This window comes from Meriones unguiculatus, chromosome 9, assembly GCF_030254825.1.
Source record: "Meriones unguiculatus strain TT.TT164.6M chromosome 9, Bangor_MerUng_6.1, whole genome shotgun sequence".
In the NCBI taxonomy this organism is placed as follows: domain Eukaryota; kingdom Metazoa; phylum Chordata; class Mammalia; order Rodentia; family Muridae; genus Meriones; species Meriones unguiculatus.
Genome location: NC_083357.1, coordinates 3681243 through 3707920, shown reverse-complemented (window position 1 = coordinate 3707920; position 26678 = coordinate 3681243). Strand labels below are relative to the sequence as shown.

General features: G+C 53.2%; 1 protein-coding gene across 5 annotated transcripts in view; it reads right to left on the bottom strand.

Moving 5' to 3' along the window:
- Positions 1-208: 208 nt before the first annotated feature.
- Zmiz1 (zinc finger MIZ-type containing 1) overlaps positions 209-26678 on the bottom strand; it is a 200199-nt gene continuing 173729 nt past the window's right edge. For 3 of the 5 annotated variants that reach the window (XM_060390698.1, XM_060390703.1, XM_060390702.1), the window contains 17 exons: positions 22974-23088; positions 21840-22057; positions 20833-21031; positions 19669-19959; positions 17242-17424; positions 16452-16529; positions 15747-15921; positions 15144-15285; positions 13628-13838; positions 12471-12576; positions 11840-12000; positions 10947-11014; positions 10640-10708; positions 9992-10236; positions 8624-8790; positions 5441-5695; positions 209-4038 (listed from right to left, as the gene is read on the bottom strand). In XM_060390698.1, coding sequence (XP_060246681.1) covers positions 3931-4038; positions 5441-5695; positions 8624-8790; positions 9992-10236; positions 10640-10708; positions 10947-11014; positions 11840-12000; positions 12471-12576; positions 13628-13838; positions 15144-15285; positions 15747-15921; positions 16452-16529; positions 17242-17424; positions 19669-19959; positions 20833-21031; positions 21840-22057; positions 22974-23088 — 2791 coding nt within the window. In that variant the 3' untranslated portion in view covers positions 209-3930. The remainder of the gene's footprint in view (positions 4039-5440; positions 5696-8623; positions 8791-9991; positions 10237-10639; positions 10709-10946; positions 11015-11839; positions 12001-12470; positions 12577-13627; positions 13839-15143; positions 15286-15746; positions 15922-16451; positions 16530-17241; positions 17425-19668; positions 19960-20832; positions 21032-21839; positions 22058-22973; positions 23089-26678) is intronic. The other 2 variants (XM_060390699.1, XM_060390700.1) reach the window with 2 other exon arrangements.

Sequence of the window (26678 nt, the reverse complement as noted above, 5' to 3'; positions counted from 1 at the left end):
ACCAATGCCTGGGGCTCTTTATATTGACAGGAGTTTCAGGACCTCGTATAGGGACACCAAGGGCAGAATGCTTCCAAGGCAACACCCAAGCCATTCCACTGTCTCTGTGTGTGCACAGACCAACAGGATAGGGTGGTGGGTTAAAAACCAAAGGCCGTTCCCTCAGACCAGTCCTTAACACCCACAAAACAGCTAACTCAACAGAACCTTCGTTTTTGTCAATTTATTTAGAAAAAAATTAACATGAGCAAATGAGATACCTCAGTGTTACAACAGAGTATAGAAATGCCTAGCAATAATCAAATAATTTGATCTTTAAATACAAAATAACCACATGAACACCTAATATACAGGTTTCATCTGAATACATATTTATTAGATAAATATTAGAGGTCACATCATCTAACTACATACAGCTTTGCAAGACTAGAAATCACAATTAGTTTTCTGACCAGTCGAAAGTATGAAATGATTGCAGTGTACATACGATGTACAAAGACAATGGCGGTTTCCGTGGACATCACTTCAGGCTGCACGTGTGGGTGTGGATGTGTGTACGTGTGAATCACCTGTGATCATGATATCAAAAACTTATACAAAGTATGAATTTGGTTACAATTTTTTTCTTCTGAAATCCCCGTTTCTCTTCATTGTTTCCATAGCACCCTAAAAATACACAGGTGGCAGTCCTAGGACATTGAAGGTAAATAGTACATGTAGGTAAAGTAAACAACGAAACAGAACAGAAACGCCTTTCCACACAGGGGCAGAGTATATTACATGAGACAAAGGCGGAGTCACACAGGCTAACAATGGGGTCTAGTATTCCGCGGAAGATGAAGGGGTTCCAAGCCTTTTGTTGTTTTGTTTCGTAAAATAAAAACAATACACATTCCGAGAGAAATGAATGCATTTTGTTGACATGTCTGTTTCTCATTTACATATGTACACACGCCCCTAGAGTCGCCGCTCTCACGCTGCCTCATGTAGATGGGTCAGGCCCAAGGGCCCACTGGGAGCAGACCTGTAGCTCTCTGGGGTTTAGGGCTTCCGCTAGGGAGAAAGTGGTAGGAATCTTTTAAAAAATAAAATGGCTACAGGGAACATGAGACATGAATAAAGCTTCAAACCAAGAAGATGGGGGTGAACGCCTGTGCAGGGCCTTTCCCATCTGCTCATGGACTCCCAGCCCATCTTGCCGGGTGGTGGTCGGTACCTGCCTATGGGTGGGTTGCTCATTGTGGTAGAGTGGCTTGCTGAGACCTCATTTCCGAGGTCACTATGGCTCCAAGTTGTTGTCAGGAAGGTCTGAGGATCTTTCCAGAGCCTAGGCCTGCCCCTGCTTATAGATGTCACCTTTACCTGCATCTGTCACTACCAAGGCATGGCTCCGGCCCCAGATGTCTTCGTAACCTCAAACCCTGGATGAGCTCCAACGTTTCTCTGGAAGGAGATATTCCCAGAGTGTGGGCTTCAGGCTCTGTGGTGAACTTGCTGGTGGGCACTTGTCTGGGAGGGAGCCTAGGAAATCAGCCTCAGGTGTGACTGAGAGATGGCAAGAGAGGCCAGGGCAACAGGGAGTGTCTAGGCGTTTTGCATTGGAAAGCTCTGGAGAACCTGGCCATGCCTTGACAAGAACCAGCAGGGACCCCAGGCTGTTCTGGGGCACAGTATCACGGCAAGAAGCAGGAACTTGTGAGAAAGGCATCGATCACTCTGAAGCGAAACAATCCATACGGTCCGACAGAGCATGGCCAATTGCCAGGACGCAGGCACGGGGCAGGGACAGCCACATGGTACCTGATGTAGTATCCCTACCAGCTGACAAAGAGTGGTTCTCAATAATGGGTTGCCTGGTCTCCCAACTTGAGCACAGCCGTCTCTTCTGCTCCTCCCTCATCTGTACAAATAGCCCTGGTTGTTTTTTTGTTTTTGTTGCTTGTTTTTTGTTTTTTTTTTGTTTTGTTTTCTTTTTTTAAAAAGGACTCGGGTTTTGTCATTGAGTCAAGATATTTTAAAAACACCAGCAAAGGCTATAACCAGGTCATGAAAATGTTGAATATTATCAAAGACGATACTAAAATATTCACAAAGATATTTACAAAAGCGGTTCTTAAAATAATTGATTTGCATACTGAACACAGTTTGAAAAGACCTCAACAGGACACAGGAAGAAGAGGGTAGGGTGATGGCAGCTTTCCTTGTGCCGTCGGTTTTTTTGTTGTTTTGTTTAGGGTGACAGTAAGTCAACAGTTAGGGTCACCTTTCTGGTTCAATCTGTTAAGAGTGCCAGGGAGCACAGAGAGAGACCAATGACTGATGACAAACAAGGATGCTGACAGTGGACAGGAGGCAGAAGAGGACCCTGGGTGGCAGCATCGGAGAAGGGAGAAAAGAATTTACAGATGGGACTCATGTGGCCGGACAACCCGGCATCACTATAGGCCATGAGGCTCAGGGGCACAGAGCAGCCTGGAACAAAGCAGGCAAATGGCAAGCCAACAGGGACTCTTTAAGCTGAATGGAGTGAAACAGCAGCGGACCACCAGAGGCTGCACTTGCTAGGGTGAGCAGGAGTGTGGAGCGAGCTCTGGGTGGAGGGGAAAATGCTAGGAATGGCAGGCAACTACACAAATGCCACAAGCTGCCTGCCAAGATATCCTGGTACACACAGCAATGGCCTGGGGCTGGAGACAGGGGCAGCTTTGAAAGGAGAACCTGTTGGACCAGATTGACAGGCTTGGGGAGACAGGATGCCCTGGACTCTTGTTGTGGAGTCCAGTTTCTCTCAAGTGCCTGTGCTGCCCAGCCTCTCTACCATGTACTCTTACAGTTGTATGGGGAAAGGAGAGTTAGAACCCAGAGGGAAGTGGGTCCCATAGAACAGTCCTGGAGAGGGAGGGCACGGGCAGGAGGAAGGAAAGAGAACACAGAGGGAGATGGTTTGCTTGCTGTCCAGATGAAATGTTCCTTTCCTTCGGTGACTTCAGAGCTTTCCGATGTGGTCATTTAAAAGCAGGGAGTGGCTTGGGGCAAAGCTGCAAGGCTTCTGGCTGCTCCTGTTGGGTTCTGGTTGACATCTTCCTATATCCCCCAACAAAGGGCACCTTTTGGTGTGGTGCACCGCTCTCTGGCCCCTGCAAGGTGTGGCCCTGGTCTTGGCTGAGGAGCCCTCCCTATGCATTGTCCCAGCTCCGGGGAAGGCCCTGACCTGTTTCCCACCAGTCCCTACACAGGAGTGGCAAGCCCTCTCAGACTCACTTTGTACTTGTTCTGCTGAGAGAGTGTTTACAGGGCATCTTGGCTTAGAAGTCAGAGGCCAAAGCCATGACTTCTGGCCCTGAGGGATGTCCTCCTTCCCAGAGGTTTGTGCTTTTCTGTGGGGGTTGTGTGTGTGTGTGTGTGTGTGTATGTCTGTGGTTGTGTGCATGTGTGTGTCTGTGGCCTTTCTCACTGCTGCAAACTGTCACTACTCCTCCAAGGCTTATCCACTGCTCTGGCCTGGGGGAGACAGTACAGGTTTCTCTCAGATTCCAGTCATTTGAAGGAGGTTCTGGGCCAGGAGGCAGGGATACGGTTTAAAAACATGGAAGAACTTTGGGGCACTGGAAGGTCGGTCGTCTGGAGTCAGCACACATGGAGGGGCCTATAGTCACCAATGGCATGTCTCTTGCTAGGCCTGGATTCCCTCAGCTGGGGTTCGTCTTCCAGGGGCCGTCTTCAGTCTTGCTCTGGGCACAGGTCCCCGAGCATTTGGGCAAACAGGACTACAGACCCACATGGCCTTCCCTGCCTAGTGTGCTCCGCTCAGCCCCCAGCCTGAGGTCCTAGTGTGGAAGGCCTGAGCGTGGGCTCCTGGGAGGAAAAGCATGTGGGACAGATGGGGTAGGAGGCAAGGTGGGGAGGGCTGGCCCCAATGGAGGGTGGCCTTCAGTTGTTCTCAAAGAGAGACAGGAGGTCATCGTTGCTATTGCTTGGAAGGTCGGGGGGGTCCAGGTAGGAGAGGAGCTCGTCGGGGTTTGTGAGTTCCGGCAGTAGCTAGAAAAGAAGAAGCCCAGTTGAGGAGGCTGAAGGTGGTCCAGAAGGAACGAGAGGTCTCTCTGGCCTGCTCACTTCCTCCCTCTTGCCTCCTGGGGTTCTACCTCAAATACAGAAAACTATCAGTGTATGGGTGTGCTGGCTGTCCCCAAGACCAGTCTAGACCACTGCATCTCACCTGGGGCGGGCATGTCTATAACGCCAAGGGCAGGGAGACCCTCGGTCTACCAGCAGGGACCCACTGGGCTGATCCCTTCGTCAGTGTCAGCCCCGCGGCAGGTCAAGGGCCGGGTTTCCTTTAGGTTGTTCCTCTGTCATCTCAGACCTGGCCATGAGAAGCTTTGGCTCACACAGCCTACTGGCACAGGTCATTTGGCTTCATCCATGAGCACAAGGAAGGCCTTGGGAAGACCAGGTGGTCCTCACCGTGCTCGCTGCCCTAGCCTTCTTCCAGAGTCTTAGTGAGTTTGTGGCTGGTCAGTTGTGGCTATGCTGTCCTGTCCTTGTGGTACACTGTCCCCACTCCCCACGTGACACCCTTGGAGTTGTCACATAGGGGCAGAGGAGCTCCTGAATCAAGAAGCATCTAATTCACTGGTCTGGCTAAGGGAGGAGAATTGGGCGAGAAACCAAGATATTTGCAAACCACAGATAGTGCCCTAGTTCTCCCTGCCAGGAGCTCTCTGAAGCCATTGGGGTAGATGCTGATGGCAGGGCCAGGAGTCCAGTACCTAGGATGGAGGCTGGCTACAGCTACTAGCTCCTGTGGGGGTAGGAGGGCCAAATGTCCAGTCCTGATCTTTGTGACCCCAACTCTACTTTCTAGACCACCGAGGCCTCAGGATGGGAAATCCTTGAGTCTCAGCTTCCCACTTTGACCTTGTCTCCCCCCACCATCTTCTGTCATCCCACATGGAGGCTTCTGGGAGTGAGCAATGGAGCAAGCAGAAGCAGGGAATGGAAACACATGGACAAGGAGACCGCAGGCAGACAAGACCAGAAAGACGATGGTGGGGTGTCATTCTTATCCCTTCCCCTGCCCAGGCCAGAAGGTAGATATAGAAATAGCAAGCTTGGCGTGGGGGTGTGAGGGAGGGTGTTGGAAGAAGGACAAGGACCCTCTTGCACTATCTCCAAGGCCTTGACTGTAAGGGTAAAAGATGGGTAGGACTGGGGAGCAAGAATACTGGGCTAAGGGGCTGATGGGTAGGGGTGGGCCTCGCATGACATATTCCCACATGGGGCATTCTAGTGCTAGAGTCAGGGAGACTGGCTGGGGCCCACCCACCACCCACCCACCTTCCCACCCGGGGCCTCGAGCCCTTACATGCCCCCCTTCTCTTGGGAAGGTCCTGGTGCCATGCCTGGCCCCGGACCAGGCTGTGTGGTGACCCCAACTTACATCCAGTGAAGGTTCCGGCATGTCGGATGCTCCCTGTGCTCCGGCCTGACCCTCTAAGGCTGAGGAGGGGTTAAAGGTCAGGTCGCTGTGTGGATGGTTGCTGGGAGCGGCCTGTGGTGGCTGCCGGGGAGGCTGGGAAGGAGGAGGAGCCCCACTGTGATGTAATGGAGGCCCTGCCTGGCTGCTGGGGTGTGGTACGTGCAAACCTTGTTGTATGGAGGGATGGGGCTGGTCAGAACTGCCAGCATGGGGCATCTGTGGAGGAGGAGAGAGCAGGAGAAAAGAGAGGTGAGGTGACGAGGCACGACGACGGATGCCTGGAGAAAATGAAAACCAAACAAACGGGGAAGTAACGGACCCCAAACAAGGGCACCCCTCACAAAGAACAATGGTCTGGAGTAGAGGGGCAGGTAGAAAAAAATAAAAAAGAAAAAAAATCCTCTCCAGAAACCAATAACCAGGAAGGCTGTGAGGGGACGAGTGGGGGAGGGGCCTCACTCTGCACAAAGCCTGGGAAGGACCTTGAGCCAGGCACAGAGAGCCTCCCACCCCACACTATCACAACAAACAACAGCAAGGGCAGAATGGACAAGCAAATGGACGTGTTTCTGGGAAGCGGGTAGCTGCTGGCAGTGTGGTGCACCCTCCCACCGAGGGCCAGGGCAGTGCAGAGCAGGCGTGGACACGGCACGGGCAGGCGTGCGGCTCAGGATTGGGAGTGTGACCCCCAAGTGGGCCCCTGGCTGGCGGTAAGGAGGAGGGTAAGGAAGAGGCAGGTGCTCTGCCTGCCTCCCTCCCAGGATGGAACACATCTGATGTCAGAATGGCAGAGCAAGGGGATTTCAGGGTTCTGCCTTCTCCTTGGTTAGCAACGGGCTTCATGCTGGGGCTGGTGAGGAATGGGGCGGGGCGACTCTAAAAGGTTAGCTAGGGAATTCATCTCTTATTTTTCAGTGCATTGAAAATCAGCTGTCTGTGGGTATAAGGGTTTTCATATAAACATGTGCCTGGTGATTGCTGTTTGCTGTTCCAAGTAGACCCTTCAAAGCAGAAGACCCAAAGCTGTTCTGCCTTCCTCCAGCAAAGGCCTCAGTCTGCTCTATGCATTTAAACAGGGCCACCAGCACCCCACCTCACCCCCTTCATTCTGCCAAGAATATATCCACTTGGTGACCAAGCACTTCCATGGCCTCAGATGACTTTCATCCCTGCCCACCTCCATTTCTGGGTTCTTCTGTGCTGGCTTGGCAAGGAGCGATCGTAACACCCTCGGTCTCCCAGACCCCAGTTGTTCTTTCCTTTTCTTCTAAAAGCTGCTCCCTGAGTCTGACGCGATCAGGCCTCTACCAAAAGTCCTAGAGTACCCTTTGTGGGGTGCAGGGCTCCGATGTGACACCACTATCACAGTGCTCCTCCAGCCCAGGCTGGAAGAAAGGCCACATGGTGCTAAGAGGACAGCTGCGGGTCCCCACTTACCCCCAGCAGCAGAGGTCTCAGTGGTACCCATCCTGAGGAGGCAGGGAGGGACTCCACAGTCCCACGAACAGCTCAGCTCAGGGCAGAAATCTTGTAGCCTATGCTAGAGGTGCCGCCTCCTTGACCTTGACAAGAGCTAGAATGTTTCATGGCTCAGAGCCCTGCTGTTGTATCTGCCAATCTGCTACCTGGTGTGGGAGAATCCTTGGGCAAATCAATGCTTGGCTACAAACCTCTGCCCGAGAAGCCTCTAGCCACCTGCTCAGCCAGGCTAGGCTGCTTCTAGCTAGGAGATACACCAAGAGTAGACCTGGGGCCATCTCCCCATGTGGTACAAATGAATGCATCGCTAGGCCTGGGAGAGCTGAGAAGAGGCCAGGCACACCTTTGAAGAATCCTGGGGGACCTCTGTGGCTGATTTGGCTACATATTCCCCTATATAGAGTCTGGTAGCAGGATGAACCAGGAATCAAAACTGCTTGGCCTATGTGACTCTCCCTACCATCTTACAGGTTTAGTGGTGTGAGGGCTTGGGGCATACAGTATGTGCGGGGTGATGCGGGCGACTCCTAGCTATGGAATGCTGAGGTCCTGGGGAGCTTGGAAGAGCTCAGTGGCTGGAAGTTAAAAACTTCACCAGGCAGCATCAATTTCACTTTTCTTTCTTTTTCTATTTTATTTTTCTTTGGGCAGGCTCTCAAGAACTCAAAACTTACTACATAGACTCTGAACTTTTGACTCTCCTTCCTCCATCTCCAAGTTTTGAGACTGCAAGTGTGTACCATGTCCTGTTTGTTTATGCAGTGCTGGAGAAGCACTCTAACAACAGAGCTTTATCACCAGGCACAGGACTCATTCTTAGTAGGAATCAGGGATTTAAGTGCAACACCTTTCTTCCAGGCCAGAGAGAAGATGAGAAGGCTCCTTTAAGTCTTCTGACACAGGTTCTCCAACCACTACCAGGCACGGTGGAAACTCTGGACTCTCTCTGGCTGGTATTCCTATCTGTGGCCCTTGCCTCCGGGGGGGCACTGAAGGCCTTACAGAAGCCACTTTAGCTGTTGGTTACTCTGACCCAAGGGGCATTTGCTCTAACAATTGAGCATTCAAACGGAGGAGGGGCCAAGGGGATGGCCAGCTCTTGTGCCACTGTCGCCAGAGCCACAGGAAGGGATGGCTGGTGGCTAGCTCTGCGCATCTTGCTCCAAGGACATGTCCCCAGTCGTGTGGAACATGCCAATAAGTGAGAGACAAGACAAGGTGAGCAAGCCCTCAGGGAGGTCAGATGTCCTGGGATCTCCTGGGGTGGTGGTGAGACCCTGAATGAAGACTAGGATCCCCAGAGACTAAGCACCTGAGCACAGGAGCTAATTTCAGGGGCCTGGAATCATCATTGGAAGAGTTTAAGTGGGGCTGGGAGGGGGTACATATGGATGTGGGGGAGCAGCCTGGAGCTTCCTTAATTTCAGGAGGTTCGGCATCCTCAGTGATGACAGCCAAGCTGACCGGTACACAGCAACCATGCCAGCTTCTCTCCCTCTCTTCTGAACCCCCAGATCTAATTCTTAGTTTTTCTTTTCATGAAGGAGGAAACCATGTCACACAAAGATCCCAAGGGAAAGCCCTCTGCCCCAGTCAGCCCCAGCTGAGGCTAGGAGTGGAATATGGGCAAATGGGAAGGTTCAGGTACAAGTTGAAGGTACTCACAGTTTCCTGCATGGGGTGACTGAGGGGTTTCTCAAGGGCGGCCATGTTGTTGGGCATGTCCGGTGGGTGGGAGAGCTGGGGGGGACCGTGCATGAAGTCGTTCATGGATGTCCCTCCGGGATTCCCATGGGGGAAGTCAAAATTGCCATGGCCCTGGTAGTTGTTTCCTGGGATGAGAATAAGATGGGGATGGGAAGAGGTCACCCAGGGGGAAGGTGGCCCCCCTCAGCTGACAGAATATAAAAGCCAAGTTCTCCACCTCTCCCAAGACAGGCATGGCGCCTGAAGCATTTGCTTTTAGCTATATGATGGAGCAGTCATGCTTTCATCTCATGGACTGGGGTATCCCATGTGTGTGATTTTGGTGTATGCTAAAATTTCCACCCCCACCCCAGGTGTGTGAGATGCTCTATGTTACCGAAGGACAGAAAGGGGTCAAGCAAGAAGACATTGAAAGAGGCTCAGCCTGAACCTACAGCAGGAGCTGCTGGGCTGTTGTCTACTGGGGCCACATTTCCTACCAACCCCAGGCCCAGGGCCTGTTCCACTCTCTCCAAGAATACCAGGCTCTAGATGATAACCCAGCCTCTTCAACCACTGTATCCCATACCTCAGGGTGATGGTGAGACACAGAGAATCAGAATACTGGGGTGTTGAGGCCCTCGGCATAGGCTGTGGGACTCAAGCCAGTAAACTAATGACTTGGGTCCACTAATCAATTACCTGGGTACCTTGGAGATCTAAGATTAGGATTCTGAGTGACAGGGCCACCGTCCTTGGCAGAGGGTGGGGTATTTTCTAGGAACTAAGTGGAAGGCAGCAGGGTGATGTTTGAAGTCTAGAATAGCTGAGAATGAGACCAAGTGACAGTAGCCTGGGTGAGCAAAGGCTGAGCCTCCAGTGCCTAAGCTCTCTCTGGGAGAGCCAAAAAGGGCAGGACTAGACAGGCAGAGCAGGCTGTGGGACCTTTGGGCTTAGAACCATTATCCTTCCGAGTCTAGTGACCTGAGAAATATTTTTGGAGGATGGGTCTACTCTTTTGTTTTTAAGATTCATGTCTGTGTATGAGTGGAATGTTTTGCCAGCATGTACCATGTGTGTCTGATGTAAGAGGAGTTCAGAAAAGAGCATCGGATCCCCTTGAACTGGAGTTATGGTTGGTTGTGAGTCATCATGTGGGTTCATGTGGGTTCTGAGACTCAAACTCTCTGCAAGAGCAACAAGTCCTCTGAGCCATTTCTCTACCCCCATTCTGGCTTTCTTCTCCCATTCTGTACCTGCTACCCCCAGCACAGAAACCCCAAGTCCCTGATGAACCCAGGCTGTGTCCTCTTCCCCCCCCTCCCTAACCAGCACTGCGGTACAGACCTTGGCTGCTGTAGTCGTTGGAGCTGGTGCCCCCAGGAGGAGGTGGGAGTGGGTAGGGAGATGGGCCAGGGCCTAGAGCGGCGATCATCTCCATGACGTTGGGCATGATCATCTGGCTGGGGCTCATGGTTTTAAACCGCTTTGAGGGGATGCCATCAGGGTCGTCCTTGATGTGGAGGTCTGACTTGATGGGTACTGGCCGCCAGCTGCACGTGGGGTCAATGGTGACCTCTTCAAACTCGGAGCTGATGGAGAGCAATGGGGGAGGAGCTGAGGCTTAGCATGTCTAGCTTTGGGGATGAGAGGCCGGTGTCTACACACCTCCTCTGTCAAAACTGCATACATGGGACAGAGACCTGGAAGAGGTATTCACATCTTATCTGGCGAGATGAGAATGAATATTGTGGCTTAGAAAAACAAGTGGTTTAGCTTGGGGCTGCTGGCCCCAAGACACTCCCCTACCCACCCCCGGCTCCAAAGGGAGCTCCTGCACTGGCTGAGTTCTGTCCCTTCTAGGGCATATTGGTTCCCAAGTCCACAAATCTCCAAGGTGAGGCTGCAGACTGGTGGCTGGCCAGTACTCAGGACTTCCCGTGTCCCCCCTCTCTTCCAGGCCTGGCTGCACCTCTCTGGGGGGGCTTCACTTACTGTTGGATGGCGTTCAGGATCCCCCACATATACTGATCCACCTCCAGACCCTCGAGCAGAGCAGTTTTACTGGAAGAGAAGAATAAGGCTTGGTCTTTGTCCCTGGGGGCGGGGCCCAGCCCGTCCAGCACCGCTGCCCTGACACTGCTGGTACATGTGTATACGGCCCAACAGAGTGCTGCCTAGCAGGGACTTCCCAGAGCCAGGCCTCTCCGGGGCTTGTTTTGCCTGAAGGGTGGGTAAGGCAGCTTAGAGCCCCAAGAAGAGGCCGGAGGCGCCTCCTCCCTGCAAGGTGGGCGTCGCTTACTTGCACACAGGACATCTCCAGGTCCCTCGCTCGCAATTCAGTTGGAGGTACGACTCCAGGTCAAAGCACTGTGAACGTAGGCGACAGAGATACGTAAGATCAGGGCTATCAGAGAGCTCCTTGCCTCAGCTCCGGACCCTCAGGAAGACTTCATTCCCCTAGAAGAGCTCCGGTGGCTCAGCCCGCCGAACAACCCTGCTGTCTGTGATCGTCTCTTGCACACAGTAGCCCTCACGTATCACCTCCCCGTTCTCTCAGAAGCCCTTCCAGACCCTGCGCCCAGGCGATTCTCACTGCCGTGGCCTCTTCCTGAGGCCAGGAACAGTGTGGGCTCTGGCAATCCCCTCAGTCCATCCCAGGGATCCAGTGTGAATCTGATCAAGCTCATCAGTCTATGAGCTTGTCCACACATCGCATGTCCACACCTACACACTCAGGAGGAGGCGGTCCTGTCTGTCACTCAGCTTTCAGGGTGAACTGTGACCCACACTGCAGCAGAAGATGGTGTACCTGGGTCCTGTGACCTTTGCAGCCCATGTGCGTTCTGGGGCATGCGTCCTGCGAAGCCCCCCGTGTAAGGGCTCTTTGCTGGCCTGAGTTACCTTCTTTCTGAAGCTGCTCAGGGCAGGTCCTTAACTAGCCTGTGGTGTCTACCCAGGACTTTCTGCTGGCCTCCAACATCTGACTGTCTATTTCTGCACCACCACCACCCCTCCCCAGGACCTCAGAGATGGGCCTAAGGGAGAAAATTGAGAGAGTATGTGGGACTGGCCGCCAATGGCCACAGTGTCTTTCAGGGTCAGTGACAGGCCCTGTAGCTCCGCAGCCTGCCCCTGTCACCTTGCCAACTCTGTGCAGCCTGTGTCCGAGGTGTGCCTCCTGGGGCCGCTCACCTGCACATGCTTGCAATCATGGCCTCGAGCGGGCAGCTGTATGCGCCGGAACGTGATGGGGCACTTCAGAGACACCTTGATGGCGGTCTGCTCCACGCCATCCTCCCCGTTGAGAGTCGTGTTACCCGAGGAGGCAGCCACACTGCTGAAATTCCGCTTGACTGTGGGGAAGGAGGCGCAGGGTGAGGGCCAGGCTCTGCCGAGGGTTTGGATCTAAGCAAGCTCCTGGACACGTCCTGGATTACCCACGCCTGCATTCCACATGTGATGCATGCAGTGTCCATGTGAGGGAGAAAGGACTGAGGAGAATTCCTTTTCTGAAGAACAGACCCTGCCCTCGATAGGAACAGGGACTTTTTGCAAAGCTTGCAGAAACCCAGGCTGGTGCTGCTCCTCTGATTTAACTGGGTCAGCAAAAGTCCCCTCAGGTGGTTTTGCATGTGGTGCTGCAAGTGTGGGAATAGAAACCAGACTGCAGGGTGCTGCTCGAGGGCTGCAGGAGGGAAACACTAAGAGACACAGCTACAGAGGCCCCACCTCCCGCAAGATGCGCTCCAGGGTGTGGCATCCTGGCCGTCAGCACCTCTTGAGGCCAGCGCCACCCAGCCTGGCCCCACCCGCTCAAACTCACTTTTGGTGATACAGTGCTCAGCAGGGAGCAGGCGCTTCTTGAGGAGGCCCTGCAGCACAGAGCGCACGGAGGGCCGGTGGACCAGCTGCAGCACGAAGAGGTGGGACTGTGGAGAGAGCAGAGGTTCAGCGCAGCTCGCAGCCCCACACCCGCCCGTCTGCAGTGCATGAGGCCCGCGCCCAACGGTCTGCAGGGCCTCAGTGACGCCTCCCTAGGGGAGGGTACCCAAGGACCTGGGAGGAAGAGGGGCCTGGAAATCAGAATGAGGCCCTGGGCTAAGAGGCTGGGCCTCTGGAATGACTGGCTATGCTCCAGGCTTAGAGGCTAACCGTGGGCTTTTCCCTGAAGCCTCCTGGCTGAGGTTTCAGTACACACATGGCATCAGGACTGGAACCCAGTTTATTTACTGCTCTCCTGTCGTAACTCTCCATCCTTCTTGTCAAGTAGGCCCATCTCTGCCACCCCTCCTCCAGGAAGACTTCTAGGACTGTGCACCACAATTCTTCATGCTATGGCTGGGCAGTCTCATGAAGGACTCCCGTCCTATAACTCTGTAGTCTCAGCCCCTCTGCACAGACAGACAGGACCAGAGTATTTCCTTTTGGATTCGTCAGAGATACCAACAGTATGAGGGAGGCAAGTTACTTCTCTGAAAGCCCCGAATCCCAGCCTGTGATTTATAGGGACAGGAGGAGAGTGACAGGAGTTTGAGGTGGTCCCAAATCACATGCACTGGAGGAATATGCGTATGTGCCTCTGTGTGCATGCATGCGTATGTGCCTCTGTGTGCATGCATGTGTGTGTGCATGTGCGTATATCCTCCCCACAGGACAACAGGGGTCGGTTTTAACTCCACATTTAGCAGAGCTGGGTCTGAGGGGGGAGAAGGTGGTGGGAACATGAAAATCTCATGCAAACGGGACAAGAGTAGATCACAGCTTTGGCCTGCCCAGTGGAATAGGGTGCTCGTGCCTGGGATGGCACCAGGGAATAAATGGAGGTATGTGGAGGCCCAGTGGAAAGGGGGAAATGGCTGAGTCTAACCGAAATGGCCAGAGCATCGCAGCTTAGATCACTTTGGAGCTAGAGAACAATGTCCTAGGGTATGGCTGGGGACTCAAGGGAGGCTCGCAGTCCTGTTTGCCCACTTTACTCACACAGCAGCAGGCGGTGACAGTGATCTGGATGGTGTTCCGGCCGGGCTGGCATACATGCTTGAGGTGCAGGGGCTTATGGGAGGTTTTGTTGTCGCCTCGCTCGATTGTGAGGGGTGTGGCATTGACGCTGACCTGCACCGAGGCTGGCCAGTTGGTGTTCATCTGCCGATCCTCGTGGTGGTAGCATTTGAACTGCAGCTCCAGGTCTGACCTGGGGAGGGCAGGGTGGGCACCATCCTCCTGAGTTCCCAGGGACCCGAGCCCCTTGGCCACAGCCTTTTCCCCTTCCTTAACCTAGAGCGGTAGTTCTCAACCTTCCTGAAGCTTCCACCCTTTAATACAGTTCCTCATGTTGTGGTGAACCCCCATCCATAACATTATTTTTGTTGCCACTTCGTAACTGTAATTTTGCTACTGTCATGAATCAATCGTAATGTAAATATCTGATAGGCAGGATATCTGATATATGCTTCCCACCAAGGGAAGCACTGCCCTGGAGACTCTCCTTCCCTACTAATCCAAATGCATCCTAACATCCCAAGCCCTCATATTTCCATATCCTATATATGACAGCCACACCCACAGCCCTGGCTGCCCCACCTGCGTACGAGTGACTCCTCTTCCCTCTGACAGGGTCAGAAGGACAAAAGGACAGATATCGCTTGACAAGACCAGCATCAAGGCTGATTGTGGCCATCTCCAGGTAACGGCAGGAGCTTATTTTGCCTGTGTGCCCTGAAGCCCCAGGCCTCTTATTGTAACATCTTAGTTTCTGTGTCCTGAGTGCCCACCCGGTTTCGCCAGTGACAGCCCACTGATTGTCCCAAGCCGAGAGAGTTCAGACCTGCTGGGAGCAGAGGCCCGAAGGAGGCTTCCTAGGCAACTGTGCTGGGATGAGGCTGCAAGCTAGGTCTTGGGTGAACCTTGCTTAATGACCAAAGACCTAGAAGGGGGTTTCGGAATCTAGGAGCTCTCAGTTCAAATCTTAGGACTACTGTTTGCTGTGAGAACTCACGTTCTTTAAAACAGTCCTCAGTTTCCCTTCAATCAAAAGGAAAAGCATTGCCTCCTTCAAGGCTCTGATGCACAGAGCCCAGCCCACGCACTTGAGCTCAGCCCTGTGGTGGGCAGCACCAGACAGTGGCCGCCACCTTGCAGTCTACAGAGACTGGTGAGCCTACCTAGCCCAGCCCTGTTCTTGTAGCCTCCTCTCTTCACACTTTCAGGCTGATGTTTTTCCCTTTTGCTAACTCATCACCTGGAGATACCCTCTTCCCAGCCTTTAGGGAAGTGCTAGCGTGCGTCCTCTCCGGAAAGTCCAGCCAGCACTCAGACTGGGCTAACAGCTGTTCCCAGCCACTGATGCTTGGTCCCTCCCCTGTGGGTTCCCTGTGACATTCCCAGAGCCTTGTATGGTGCAGGGCCTTAGCAATGATGCCAAAGAGGTGACCATGACAGGAAGCTGCTGCCAGCACCTGTGCAAGACCACTGCAGAGCCTGGGGCAGGTCACCTCACCTCCACATCAGTGTCTGGTGGACCGTGGGCCGCAGGTGGAACACGTGGTTGCTGACGGCCAGGTTGTGCTCCAAGCGGAAGGGCTCCAGAACCACGCCATCCCGCACGGGGAACGTGAGCCGGAGCTCATCGTTGTGGTTGGCTGGGCAAAGACAGGACCATGTGAGTGGTAAGCACCCCAGCCACACAGGTGCTGGGGAGGGAGTGGGGCTCACCCATGTGATGCCGCCTTGGGAAAGCACGCTCACAGAACATTAACGCGGCTAAGAGCCACAGAAAGTGGGGTATGCCCAAGCACATGGGCGAGAACCTGCGGTGCCGCTGGCTCACCCCACCCTGCAATCCCGTTTCTCTCCCTGGCCTCTCTGTACATGAAGACCCTGGCTCTCCCTGGTGGCCAGGGGCAGGTAGGCCAATGGACAGTCTAGTCCCCCACACCGAATGTCACTGTGAGAGGGGAATGCTTATTCTCAGCCCTCCTGCCCTTTCTGTATAACTCCTACCCCAGGTAGCCCAGCTTCTGGGCCCTCTGGCCCCGCCCACTGGAGGCTTCCAGATAGAGCTGTCTGAAGAATGGAAGAATGGCTACTCTGGGCTCCTCACCTGGGGGTGGTGGCAGAGCGCTCATATTTGGCTTGATGTCAGGTGGGAAGGGCGGCTTGACATCTTGGCTGGGGGACAGGTAGGGAGGTATGCTGCTCCCGGGAGTCATGGGGGGTGTTGGGTTCCCTGGAACAGGTGAGTGGGGGTAATTTGCCACAGGAACCGGCCTGGGAGGCTGGAAAAAGATATCAGAAATAGGTTATGAACTTACAGGGAGGTAATGGGTCAAGCTGTGGACATATACTTTACTTGTGTCAAAGTCCTACTCACTCACTCTCCCCTGCAGATCCTGTTCCTTTTGAGGACAGGCGAGACTGGGAAGGACGTTATCCTTTACCAAAACCTACTTTGCTGAGCCCTTCAGTGTGTTCAGGACTTGTCTAACCTATACCAGGAGGAAAGGACAGCTGGACTCTAGTCTACATTCCTTGGCCCTGTTCGGGAGATCCCAGTCCCTGGGTCCCTTTCTTGTCACTATCTTTGTCTGGTTTTCTGTAGGGGCCATAGTTGTCCCTGGTCACTCATTAAAGCAGTGAACTCCAGGTCCTAAGCAAAGCTATGCAGCAAATGGCCATGAAGTGCATCCTCTACCTATGGACCCCTAAAGCCATGGAGAGATGTTGGGGCGGGAAGGTAAGCAGTGTTTATGCCTGCTGATACCTGCCGAGGGTCAGCTGGACTTTCTAAGACTAAAGTGACACTCACCCTGTTGACGCTCCCTTGGCTGTAGCTGCTATAGCTGCCTCCGGAGAAGGTGTTGTTCTGTCCATTAAACTGTTCCGGCTGCAGAAAGAAAATAGTCCAATTAGCAGACGGCAGAACAGCCCCATGGCCTAACCCCTTCAGAGACATGAGTATACTGGGAAAGAGGGTACTCAGATGGGGTCTCTAGAACCAGGGTGGAGAGCGGATGGGCCGAGCTTTGCCTCTTTTGTTCACTGATACAACTTTAGCAAAAAGACTCCAAAATAGCAACGGGTAGGGTCCTAAATTCTGAGCAAAGACGGTAAACATAAGCTGGCAGTGTAAAATATGAAGGGGTTTTCCCTTCTGAGACGGTATTTTACAATAACACCAATGGAAAGGTTAAATGCTCAAAGATCTTTATCACAGCAGCATTGTAAAAGAGAGGGAAGGGCCAGCAAGGGTGGGATCACCTCTGTGGGCTGCTAGGCAGCCATTTAAACAAGTCAGAGACATTCTATAAGCAACAAGGATATAACAAATGCAGGGGGTGGATATAGACTCAAGATCACGGTGGCAGTTAGGCTTTGTCTTTCAGAATTGCGCCTCCTCTGCCATCACTCTCTCATGCACTGTGAATAAAGGACGGGCCGGCTCCCGTCCGAGTCCACAGACACAGCTGAGCACCCAGAGAAAGCCAGAAATGTGGTCTCTGTCCCTTGATTCCTTCAGGAATACACAGAGGGTTAGAATGCTGCTGTGTTAGGGGGTTACGTATGTGAGTGCCTGGGTGCCTGGAGATGAGACTCACCTTGTAATACTGCCCCATGTTGACCGTGGGAGGTGGGTACTGCCCGGTGCTGGGTTGGCTCGGCATTCTTTGTCCGGGGTAGTTGGGAGATGTGAGTGGCCTTGGAGGGTTAGGGGTGGGGTACTGGCCTGGCTGGGTGGGGAACTGGCTGTTTGGTCCATATTGCTGGTTTCCATAGTTGGGCTGTAGGAATGGAGAAAGGACAGGGGCAGGTCAGGGGTGATGTACTTAACTTTTCTTTCTTTCTTTCTTTCTTTTTAAGGTTTTTATTTTACTGCTCAAATATATGTATGTGTAGCATGTGTGTGCCTGGTACCTGTGAAGATCAGAAGAAGGTATTAGAACCCCTGGAACTAGAATTATGCATGGTTATGAGCCATTATGTGGGTCTTGGGAACTGAACCTGGCTCCTCTCCACTTATTGCAAGAGTAGTAGGTGCTCTTATCCACTGAGCCATCTCTCCAGCTCCCTAGATCTCTCCTTAGCTATGGGGTCTTCTACCCACAAGATACCCTCTCTACATGCCCTAGGGAGACAATGAAGCAGAAGATATTGAAAGCTTCTGCTTGTTTTGACATCCAGGGACTCTACATTCTGCATGTCCAGATCATAGGCCACCTCTCCACAAAACTATTCTTCTGGAAGCTTGTGCCTTCATAACTCCATGGATGCTCAGAGCTCCTCAATTGCATGTTTGCAGGTCCAATCCTAAAGTACTCCTTTGTTTCTCCCAATGCTTTCATCTCCTAAGGCTGTGTCTCCCACTGTGTGCCCCAATGTGTCAGGGAGATGCAGGTCACAAAACTTTCTTCCAAGGACAAGTCCCACAATGAGACTGATCTGGATAGTACCATCCCTATGACCTTCACTTAGCAAAACATCTACCCAGTGTTCCATTCCTAGCAGTGCCAACCCGCTATTTATACAGCCGTGGGGGAACTAGTCAAGGAGGGCAGCAAGACAGCCCCTCCTGGAGAGGTGACTCAGAAAAGAGACAGGGCCTCCTCCTGCTGCCTTCCCTATCTGGAACAGCGGATGACCCAGGGCTTCCTGTAACTTAAGTACCCAGGATATGGTGTCCCAGAGTCAATGGTTCCTTGCCTGTCTACTCAAGAATATTCTCTAAGAGTCATCCTCTAGTCTCAAATCTAGTTGGTAATAGCACCCCACTGCCTAGAAGCCCACATCAGAGTGGGCAGTGCTCAGGAAGTTTCCATGACTCTCACTGTGGGGCCTATTAGCGATTTGGGGCCACAGTGAGCTCGCACTGGGAGAGATGGCTGGTACCTGTGTGTTCGCCAGGCTACAGGAGTGTTGTAGGGACCAGACGACACGACTTCAGCCTGCACTAAGGTTTACCACTTTTTGTTTTGTTTTTTTGAGACGGTGTTTCTCTGTGTTTAACCCTGGTTGTCCAGGAACTTGGCTCTGTAGACCAGGCTGGTTGTGAACTCACAGAGATCTGCCTGCCTCTGCCTCTTGAATGCTGGCATTAAAGGCGAGTGCCATCACCGCCTGGCTAGGTTGTACCGCTTCTACCATAGGATAAGCATGTCACCATCAGGCAGAAGCCAGAGCTCCCAGACAGGGAGCACTCAGCATTTATAGCCTGGACCAGTTGGGAAGCAGCAATGCTCTGTAGAGGACTTCTTTAGTAAGAGCAGAGGGCCTGACTTCAATGTAGCGCTCTCAATAAGTAATTCTTTGTGTCCTCGTCTCAGGTCAGCAGCCCAAGGCTCAACGTGTGTGCCCAGTGCAGCCAACAGTCTATCAGGCAGGTGAGGGTACAGGATACGAAAAGCCTGGGTGGGGCTGTGAAGCAAAGCCATCAACTTCCAGCCCCAACCCAAGGTCAGCCAGGGCTGAGAAGAGGCCCATGGGCCTTTGGATTCCTCTCCCTGAACTGGTGCCCACTAGGGTGAGGCTCAGGGCTTGAATTAGCCTCCTGGGTGTATGGGAATCACCTAGGTCCCTATTCTTGAGCCCCAAGCTTAGGGACACCTATACCGGATATCACAAAGAGCTTTCTGAACTTTTACTGAAGGGACCTGTGAAGACAGAGATCTTATGCTCTTGAGGAAAGAAATCTGCTGAAGGCCCCAGCCTTGACCAGCCAGAAGGTCATGCTCTGAGACGATGGAGAGCTGGGGTGCCAAGCTCAGGAAGGGGCACCACGGCGTGTGTCAAACACAAGCTTCACTGGGTAGGGTTGGGTGGGGCCATTGGTTGGACCAGAATCCTGGTCTCAATGCTGCTCAGTTGTTTTGAGTGTCACCAAGGCCTAGTGACAGCCTTTCCCCCCTGACCTTACATGGAGTTTGAGAGAGTCTGCTGGGAGACGCCAGAGTCAGCCCAGTAGAGCAACTGTGACGGAAGTAAGCCCTAGGGACACACTGCCTGCTGTCCCCCATTGTTGTCACACTTACCTCTCCCGGGTATGGCCTCTTTATGCTCTGAATAGGAAGGGACTGGGGCCGGGGGCCTGGGTAGGTCTGCTGGGGCATCCTTTGCCCGTGTGTGCCAAAGGGGCTGATGCCGGGTGGCCGGGGCTGGTTCATGCCCATGGGAGGGCCGCTCATCCCCGAGGGCGTCATGCCAGCTGCCATGCTGGCAGGGTTCATGCTGCCCCCCATGGAGGCAGGCCCCCGAGGCCCGGGTTGGTTCATGAATTGGCTGTTATACGCCTGGGTGGGACCCATCTGGAAAGAGGAACACACCTTCAACGGGAGAAGAAGAAAAAAAAAAGAATAAAATGCCACATGCATTGAAAGTGCAGGAAGGGAAGGTTAGGGGGCTATGGGGGAAGGGACACCTTCCCATGTGGCTGCAGCTAGGAACCAGGAAGTGTCAAAGGACCCAGTCCTCCAGGGCTCAATACTGTCCTCTGCAGGCTGCATGGGAAAATGCATCTGGGGGGTGGGTAGGGCAGGGAGCAGTCACTCCAATGCACAGGCAGCATTTCCAGGGAGGCAGGCAGGGGACAGGGAGGAGGGCAGGGACGGGAGGGGCACAGGGAGGACGCAGGAAGAGGAGGCAGATGAGAATGGAGGATGAAGCCCTTTCCTGAAAGCCCTGGCCTTGCCCTTGGTCAGTGGCCAATGGAGATACACCCCTCATACGCTGAGTGTGACTAACCCAGCCCACTTCCTTCTGCCCACCCAGTACCCTTCCTCCATGCTTCTGCCCTGCATGGCTGCGGGGTTCCCCTTTTCATACCCCACCCACTCTATCCTTTGAAGGGGAGACATCTATGATGAGGCCTGGGTGAAATCCAGAGTAGGTTAACAGGACAATAGTGGCCTCAGAGGCGATTATGGACCGGCTAATAACAAAGCCATTTTAGGCACAGAGTCCACTGTTTGGTAAGCAGGAACTCTGAGACCAACAGGGCATCTCTCTCTCCATATGCACACATGAACCACCAACCCACGAAGAGCACAGCACACCAAAACCCCTGTCACACTCAACCTTACTATCACACCCATACCCTAACACACACCCTTTTAGGGGCTTCCAAGGATACCCATGGCACCTACACTCAAGATTTCTCCAGTCTGGGTGAGGCCAGACCAGGAGGCAGGAACCCTTACCGGTCCATATTGGTTTATATCCTTGTTCTGTGTCTCTTGCAAGGCTGCCACTGTAGCTGTGGCTGTGGCTGTGGCTGTGGCGGCTGCGGCTGCTACTGCAGCAGCTGCTGCAGCAGCAGCTGGTTGGGTGAAATCAGCAGGAGGCCGGGTGTGGGGGGGGATGCCCATGCCTGCAGGGGCACTGGGACCCCCAGGGTAACTGTGGAGGAGAAGGAGGAAGGAGTCAGAAAGTAATCCCAAGCTGACCCTGGGCCATGCCCGGGTCCAGGAGGAAGACTACAAGGTTGTATTCATGCATTCTATGCATCTAGCTTTTGGATGTGGGGCCCCTTTGGGGATCTGAGACTCCTGAGGTTGGCAGCTACTCTTGCTACTAGTGATGACTAGGCCACTGGCTCCTTGAATCTTTGCTGGTACTAGGATGTTTCCATCGCCTCTCTGCTTTCCCTTGGCCACCACAGTCCATCTTCTAGTGGGCCTGAGCATTGTATGGTGCTGTGTGGCAGAGCTGCGGACATGGATTGAGGAGTGTGAGACAGTTTTGAGCTACAAGGCCAGAAACTCAGCAACTTTGATCTTAGAGCTGGGTGGACTGAGGTGAAGGTGGCTAAGATAGCGAAGGGTGGCTTGCCTGCTTCTGTCCCTTCCTGACTGCAGTCTGAAGTTGGGGACTGTAGTTTCCATTTCATCCTCTACAGGCCAGTGAGGCAAAGAGCTTTCCAAACTTTGGACAGGTGGAGCCCACTGCCACTGCTCTTCATTTCTGCCAGTTCACCTCACTGTCTTTTAAAACATAACCATACAAGGCTAAGAAGGAAGTGACACTGTATCCTTTCTACCCCTGTGAGGCTGATGCCAGCCTGATGAGACACGTGGCAGAACTGTCTTCATATCCTGGACCAGGCAATGTGTAGCTGGAATTCAAGTCACAGTCCTTCCTAGATCTGGTAGGAAGGCAGGGATAACACGCCTCCACAGAAGGGCACCATGTCAGGTAGGTCACTCACCTGGCTCCGAAGCCCCCGCTACCAGGGTAGCCAGGCCGGCCATACATGTTGGGCTGGATATAGGGCTGTGCAGGGCCAGCTTTGGTGGAGAACTGCTGCTGCTGTCCTGCAAACTGTGGGGAGTTGAGGCCGGGGTTGCTGGTGCTCATGCCCGATGCCATGGGGTTGCCACCTGGATTCATAGGGTTGTTGGCATTGGCCATAGGGTTCCCAAGGACCTGCAAGCAGAGAGAGTGGCTGTCATTGAGGTCAGTGCCTGAGGCAGAATGGAGAAAGAGTAACAAGAAAATAAAGAGTGAAACATTGCAGTGACAGCACAATGGAGAGGAGCATGGGGGTGGCTTGCATAGTCCCAAGAACACATAAGGGTTCAAAAGAAGTGGGCTGAGAACTTCAGCATGGAGCGAGGCAAAGGCTCAGCCAAGGCTCACAAAGCTAGCTCGAGTGGTCCTCAGGGCTGCAGAGAGGGATATGAGCCAGGTCAGGAGCGCTTGGCCAGCACTAGCCAACTCTGCAGTAGGGCCTGGGTGTCAGGGGCCTGGACACACAGGGTCTGGGCTGCTGCTCTGAATGTCTTGGTCCAGAGGTTATCTGTGGATGGAGACCCCAAGGAAGCATGATAGCTCCCTCCAAAGTGGCCTGGCCCAGGTCCAGCAGTGAGAAAGCCTCTGTTAGGACAGAGGCGAGGAGAGAAGAGGAAGAAACAAGAATGAAAATAGTTTTGTCAGGTTAAGGCACACTTTACTGAAAAGGCAACATCTTGGTAAAACCTAATCCAGGCCATTCAGGCTCAAGGGTTCTCAGTTTAGAACCCTGAGGTCAGGAACATACAGGGAGTTTCTTGTTTACACAACTCTGAGTAAACATGGCCTCAGAAGAGTACTTGCAGCCAGCCCCTCTTCTATCCCAGAAGGCCCTGCAATGGGGCTAATTCCCAGGGAGCCAGCTTGTGTCTCTCCTGGCGCAGATGTGTACCCTTCTTGGAGTGATGTTCTCTGCAGCTGGAAATGCTCAGACTGTCCTCAGCGAGGAGGGCTGTTGTGGCATGGCTCTGTGGAGAACCTCCCCCCACCGGGGGAGGAATGAGACACCCAGGGTTAAGAGCCTTGGGCAGGGGACGGGATAGAGCCTTACCTGACTCTGGGAGGTGTTGGTCACTCCCCACACCGTGGTGACCACGGACAGGGAGCCGGGAGGCTGATTGGTATTCTGCTGCCAAGGGACAGAGTCATAAGGAAATGACCCATCACTGCAGAGAGAGAAGAAGTCTTCAGAGCTCAGGCAGGGCTCAGGTGTCCACCCTACCATCCCAGCTGACCCTTGCCCCAGTAAGCCCTGGGACTCCAGGCTCACAACAGCACTTGATGCAGAAAAGATGGACCTTCCATGGGAACGGGCCAGGCAGACGTGACCCTCCCCCATCATTGTGGGGCCATCCCTGTGGTAGCTGCTCTAACTGGGCCCACAGTCCAGCAGCTATGCAGTGAAGAAATCAGTGTGACCTTAAAGCTCACTCTAAGCCCCCTCTTCAAGTATGCTGATTGCTCCTGACCCTCCAGAAACAGCCAGGACCTTGGCATTGTCTCCACTGGAGACAGCCTGGTTCCAACTTTACAGAGGCTAGAAGGGTCTATGGTGGAATCTCGCTCTCATCTTTGCTCTTAGCACCTCATGTCAAACTAGCTACTGAGTCCCACTGACCTGGCTTTTGGAATTTAAGCTTAGGTTACCCTGTCACCCTTCCTCTGGGCCCACACCAAGCCTGCCTGGGTGCCTTACCCCCCAACCCCCAAGTCCTGTGCATATCGCTGCCTGGCAGATACCTTCCCTCGCCTACAAGTCAGCACCATCAGCCTCCAGTGTTTACTGGATAAAGTCCAAATTTACTCCAGAATGACCTGTCCTACCAGCTTGTCCCCAAGCTCGCACCACAGCTCCTCATCCCATCTCCGCACTGGCTACCTGATCCAGGGACCCCTTTCCAAGGAGCCCGCACACATTAGAACCCAGGAATCTACATCCTCTACTCCAGTGTCAGGTTTACAGGGAACAGTGAGGCCTTCCAGTCAGTCAGGGTGGTATGGTGTGATTTCCAGCCTTACCAGGGGCTGTGATTGCCAGGGTCCCTAGCCCCGCTGTAAATGCACCTTTACTTTCCCAGTCAGAGCCCGAAAACACCATACCTGTTCCCCAGAGCAGCAGAGTATCATCTGTGACACCTCTCCTCTGGTGGAGAGGTGTTCTGTCTCCACCACTCTGTGCTCACTTCCTGCTTCTCTGGAAAGTCACCTCTTTGGCAAGCCTTCCCATTTCTCATAATATAGAAAAGGACCCAGCCCTGTCTTTTACGTATTTTTCACATTTCACTTCACCATTATATTATTACACATTTGACTGGTATCTTCCCAGCCTCTACTCCAGAGTCTAGAGTGAGATGGATGCAGCATATCTGCGGGACAGAGTGCACTAAAGGCCAATGGACAAACAAGCCAGCCAGAGGCCAGACCTTGAACCAGTCCTCAGCAGGGAAAAGCGCCACAGAGCAAAGCCTGTATGTTCTAGGCCATAGTGACTGAGCTATGTAGCCTCTGCTCTTGTCTTTCATGGTGGCCACAGAGTAACTCTACCTCAAGGTGTTCTAGACCCCTGCTGCCTGGAAAGGAGTCCTGGACCTGCCCCTCACTAGCTCACCCCACAGGTGTCTTTTGGGGCAGGTTCCCACACTTGTGTTTGTGAGAAGAGCCTGAGAGCCTGCCTTCATGCATTCCCCAAACACAGAAGTGGGTACTGATGTCCAGCAGCGAGAGTGGTTGCCTAGCATGCACGAAGCCAGGGCTTCAATCTCCAGCACTGCAAGAACAGCCTAGAGATAAACATCTACAAACACCCTCAGACAGAAGAATCAGAGGTTCAAAGTCATCCTTGGCTTATATAAAAAGTTAGAGCCTAGACTGGGCTGTCTCGAAACGAAGACAAAAACAAAACCCCAAGTTCAAACTAAACAAGGCAGAACACGGCAGCCCATAGTGCGGATGAATACTGTTCTCTCAATGTCACTGCCACAGCGGACTGAGAATCAGTACCAAAAGCCTCAGTCAAGTACCTGATTATGAGCACAGGCCTTGGGGGCTGAGCAGGACATACGCCAAGAGGATAAAGAAGTGCCCTTGAAGTGACATAGGCTCATTTTTTTTGGAGATCAAGGGGAAAGAGAGGGCTGGAATGGGGAGAGAATAGGACATTGCTGACTAGACAGAACAGCCCAGTAGCACAGGGGCTGATTGGGGACTAGGGGTAGCCTGAGAAAGTGAAGCTTCAGGCCAGGCTAGAAGGGGCATCTCCAGGGAGGGGCTGAGCCACAGCTGGCACAAGGCAAGGGGCCTGGCTGGGAGATGTTTTCACAAAAGAGATGAGACCCCTGTCCATCCATTGTCCTGCTGGACAATGGTGTGTGGACAGGTGTGTGCTGGGCAGACACGAGATCTCAAGTGACTCGAGGCAAAAGTCTGTCTTTCCCCCACCACACCCCTCTCCTCAGAACTGCTTCTCAAACTTCCTACTACCTTCCAGGCCAGGGTAACATGGCAGCTGGACAGGTTCACGAGGGCCCCTGCCTCTCACCACCTTGGTTCCCAGGCTACTGCATCTAAGGCCCCTACTACCTTCAGCACCACAGCTGGGCCTTGTGGGAGGAAATCAGCCTCTTCCTGTTCCACCCACAACCAATGGGAAACAAATCGAGCCAGCATTCCCAAAGGGGGCACTCCACTGCCTGACTAGCGGGTTCCCTGTCCCAGAGCAAAGGTAGCCATGTTCTTAATGTGCACAGGACCTGTGGGCTGCTGGATGCACACTGGAGAAGCAAGTGACGGGCACAGGAGGGTGGCCTCGGGCCTGACAACGGAAGCGGCATCCACCAGCACACTGTGCCACATCGTCTCCTAAGGGCTCTCAACCCTGTGGGTACCTACAGTATCTGTCCAGTGATGTATCACCTCTGCCTGGACTCTCACCTCTACCCCTGCTCTGTGTCCAAAATCAAGGACAAACCAAGCTCAAAGCATGTCCAGGACAACCAAAGCTACACACAGGGTCTTGAGAAACCCTGTCTGGAAATGTTCCCTCCCCTCCAAAATTACAGCCAGTGGGGTAGTGCACAGCGTTAGTTCCAGGGGGGCAAAGGCAGATGGGTTTCTATGAGTTAGGGGCTAACCTGGTTTGCACAGTGGGTTCCAGGTCAGCCAGAGCTATCTTGGAAGACCCTGTCAGTAAGACTATCTTGGAAAAAACAAACAAACAAACAACTTCTTTTGTGTGTGTACACATATGTAGGAAGATGTATGCCACAGTATATATGCAGAAATCGGAGGACAAATTGTAGGAGTTGGTTCTCTCCTTCCACTGTGTTGGTTCCAAGAGATCAAACAATCTAGTTGTCAGGCTTGATGGTAGGTGCCTCCATCCACCGGGCTATTTCGACGGCCCTTTTTGCCTTCTTTTTTAAAAAAACAATTTTCTGGGGGCAAGAAGGGCCTACTACCAACGGAGCCTGGTACAGATGTGCAAAAAGGAACTATGCACGAGAGCTCAGTATTTTTCCTTTTGTTTTGAGACAGGGTCTCACTATGTAACCCAGGCTGGCCTTGGATTTTCAACCCTGCTACCCCAGCTGCCCCTGTGGGTAGAAGGTAGTACCTTTGGCTTTGCTTTCTGAGTGCTGGCAATTGAACCACCCCAGGGCCTTGATCCACACCCTCTGCCTGCTCTAAAGGGGCTGTTTTCACACATCTTATCCTCTAGTGGACAGCGAAGAGCCTGTCAGGCTATTGTTTGGGGGCA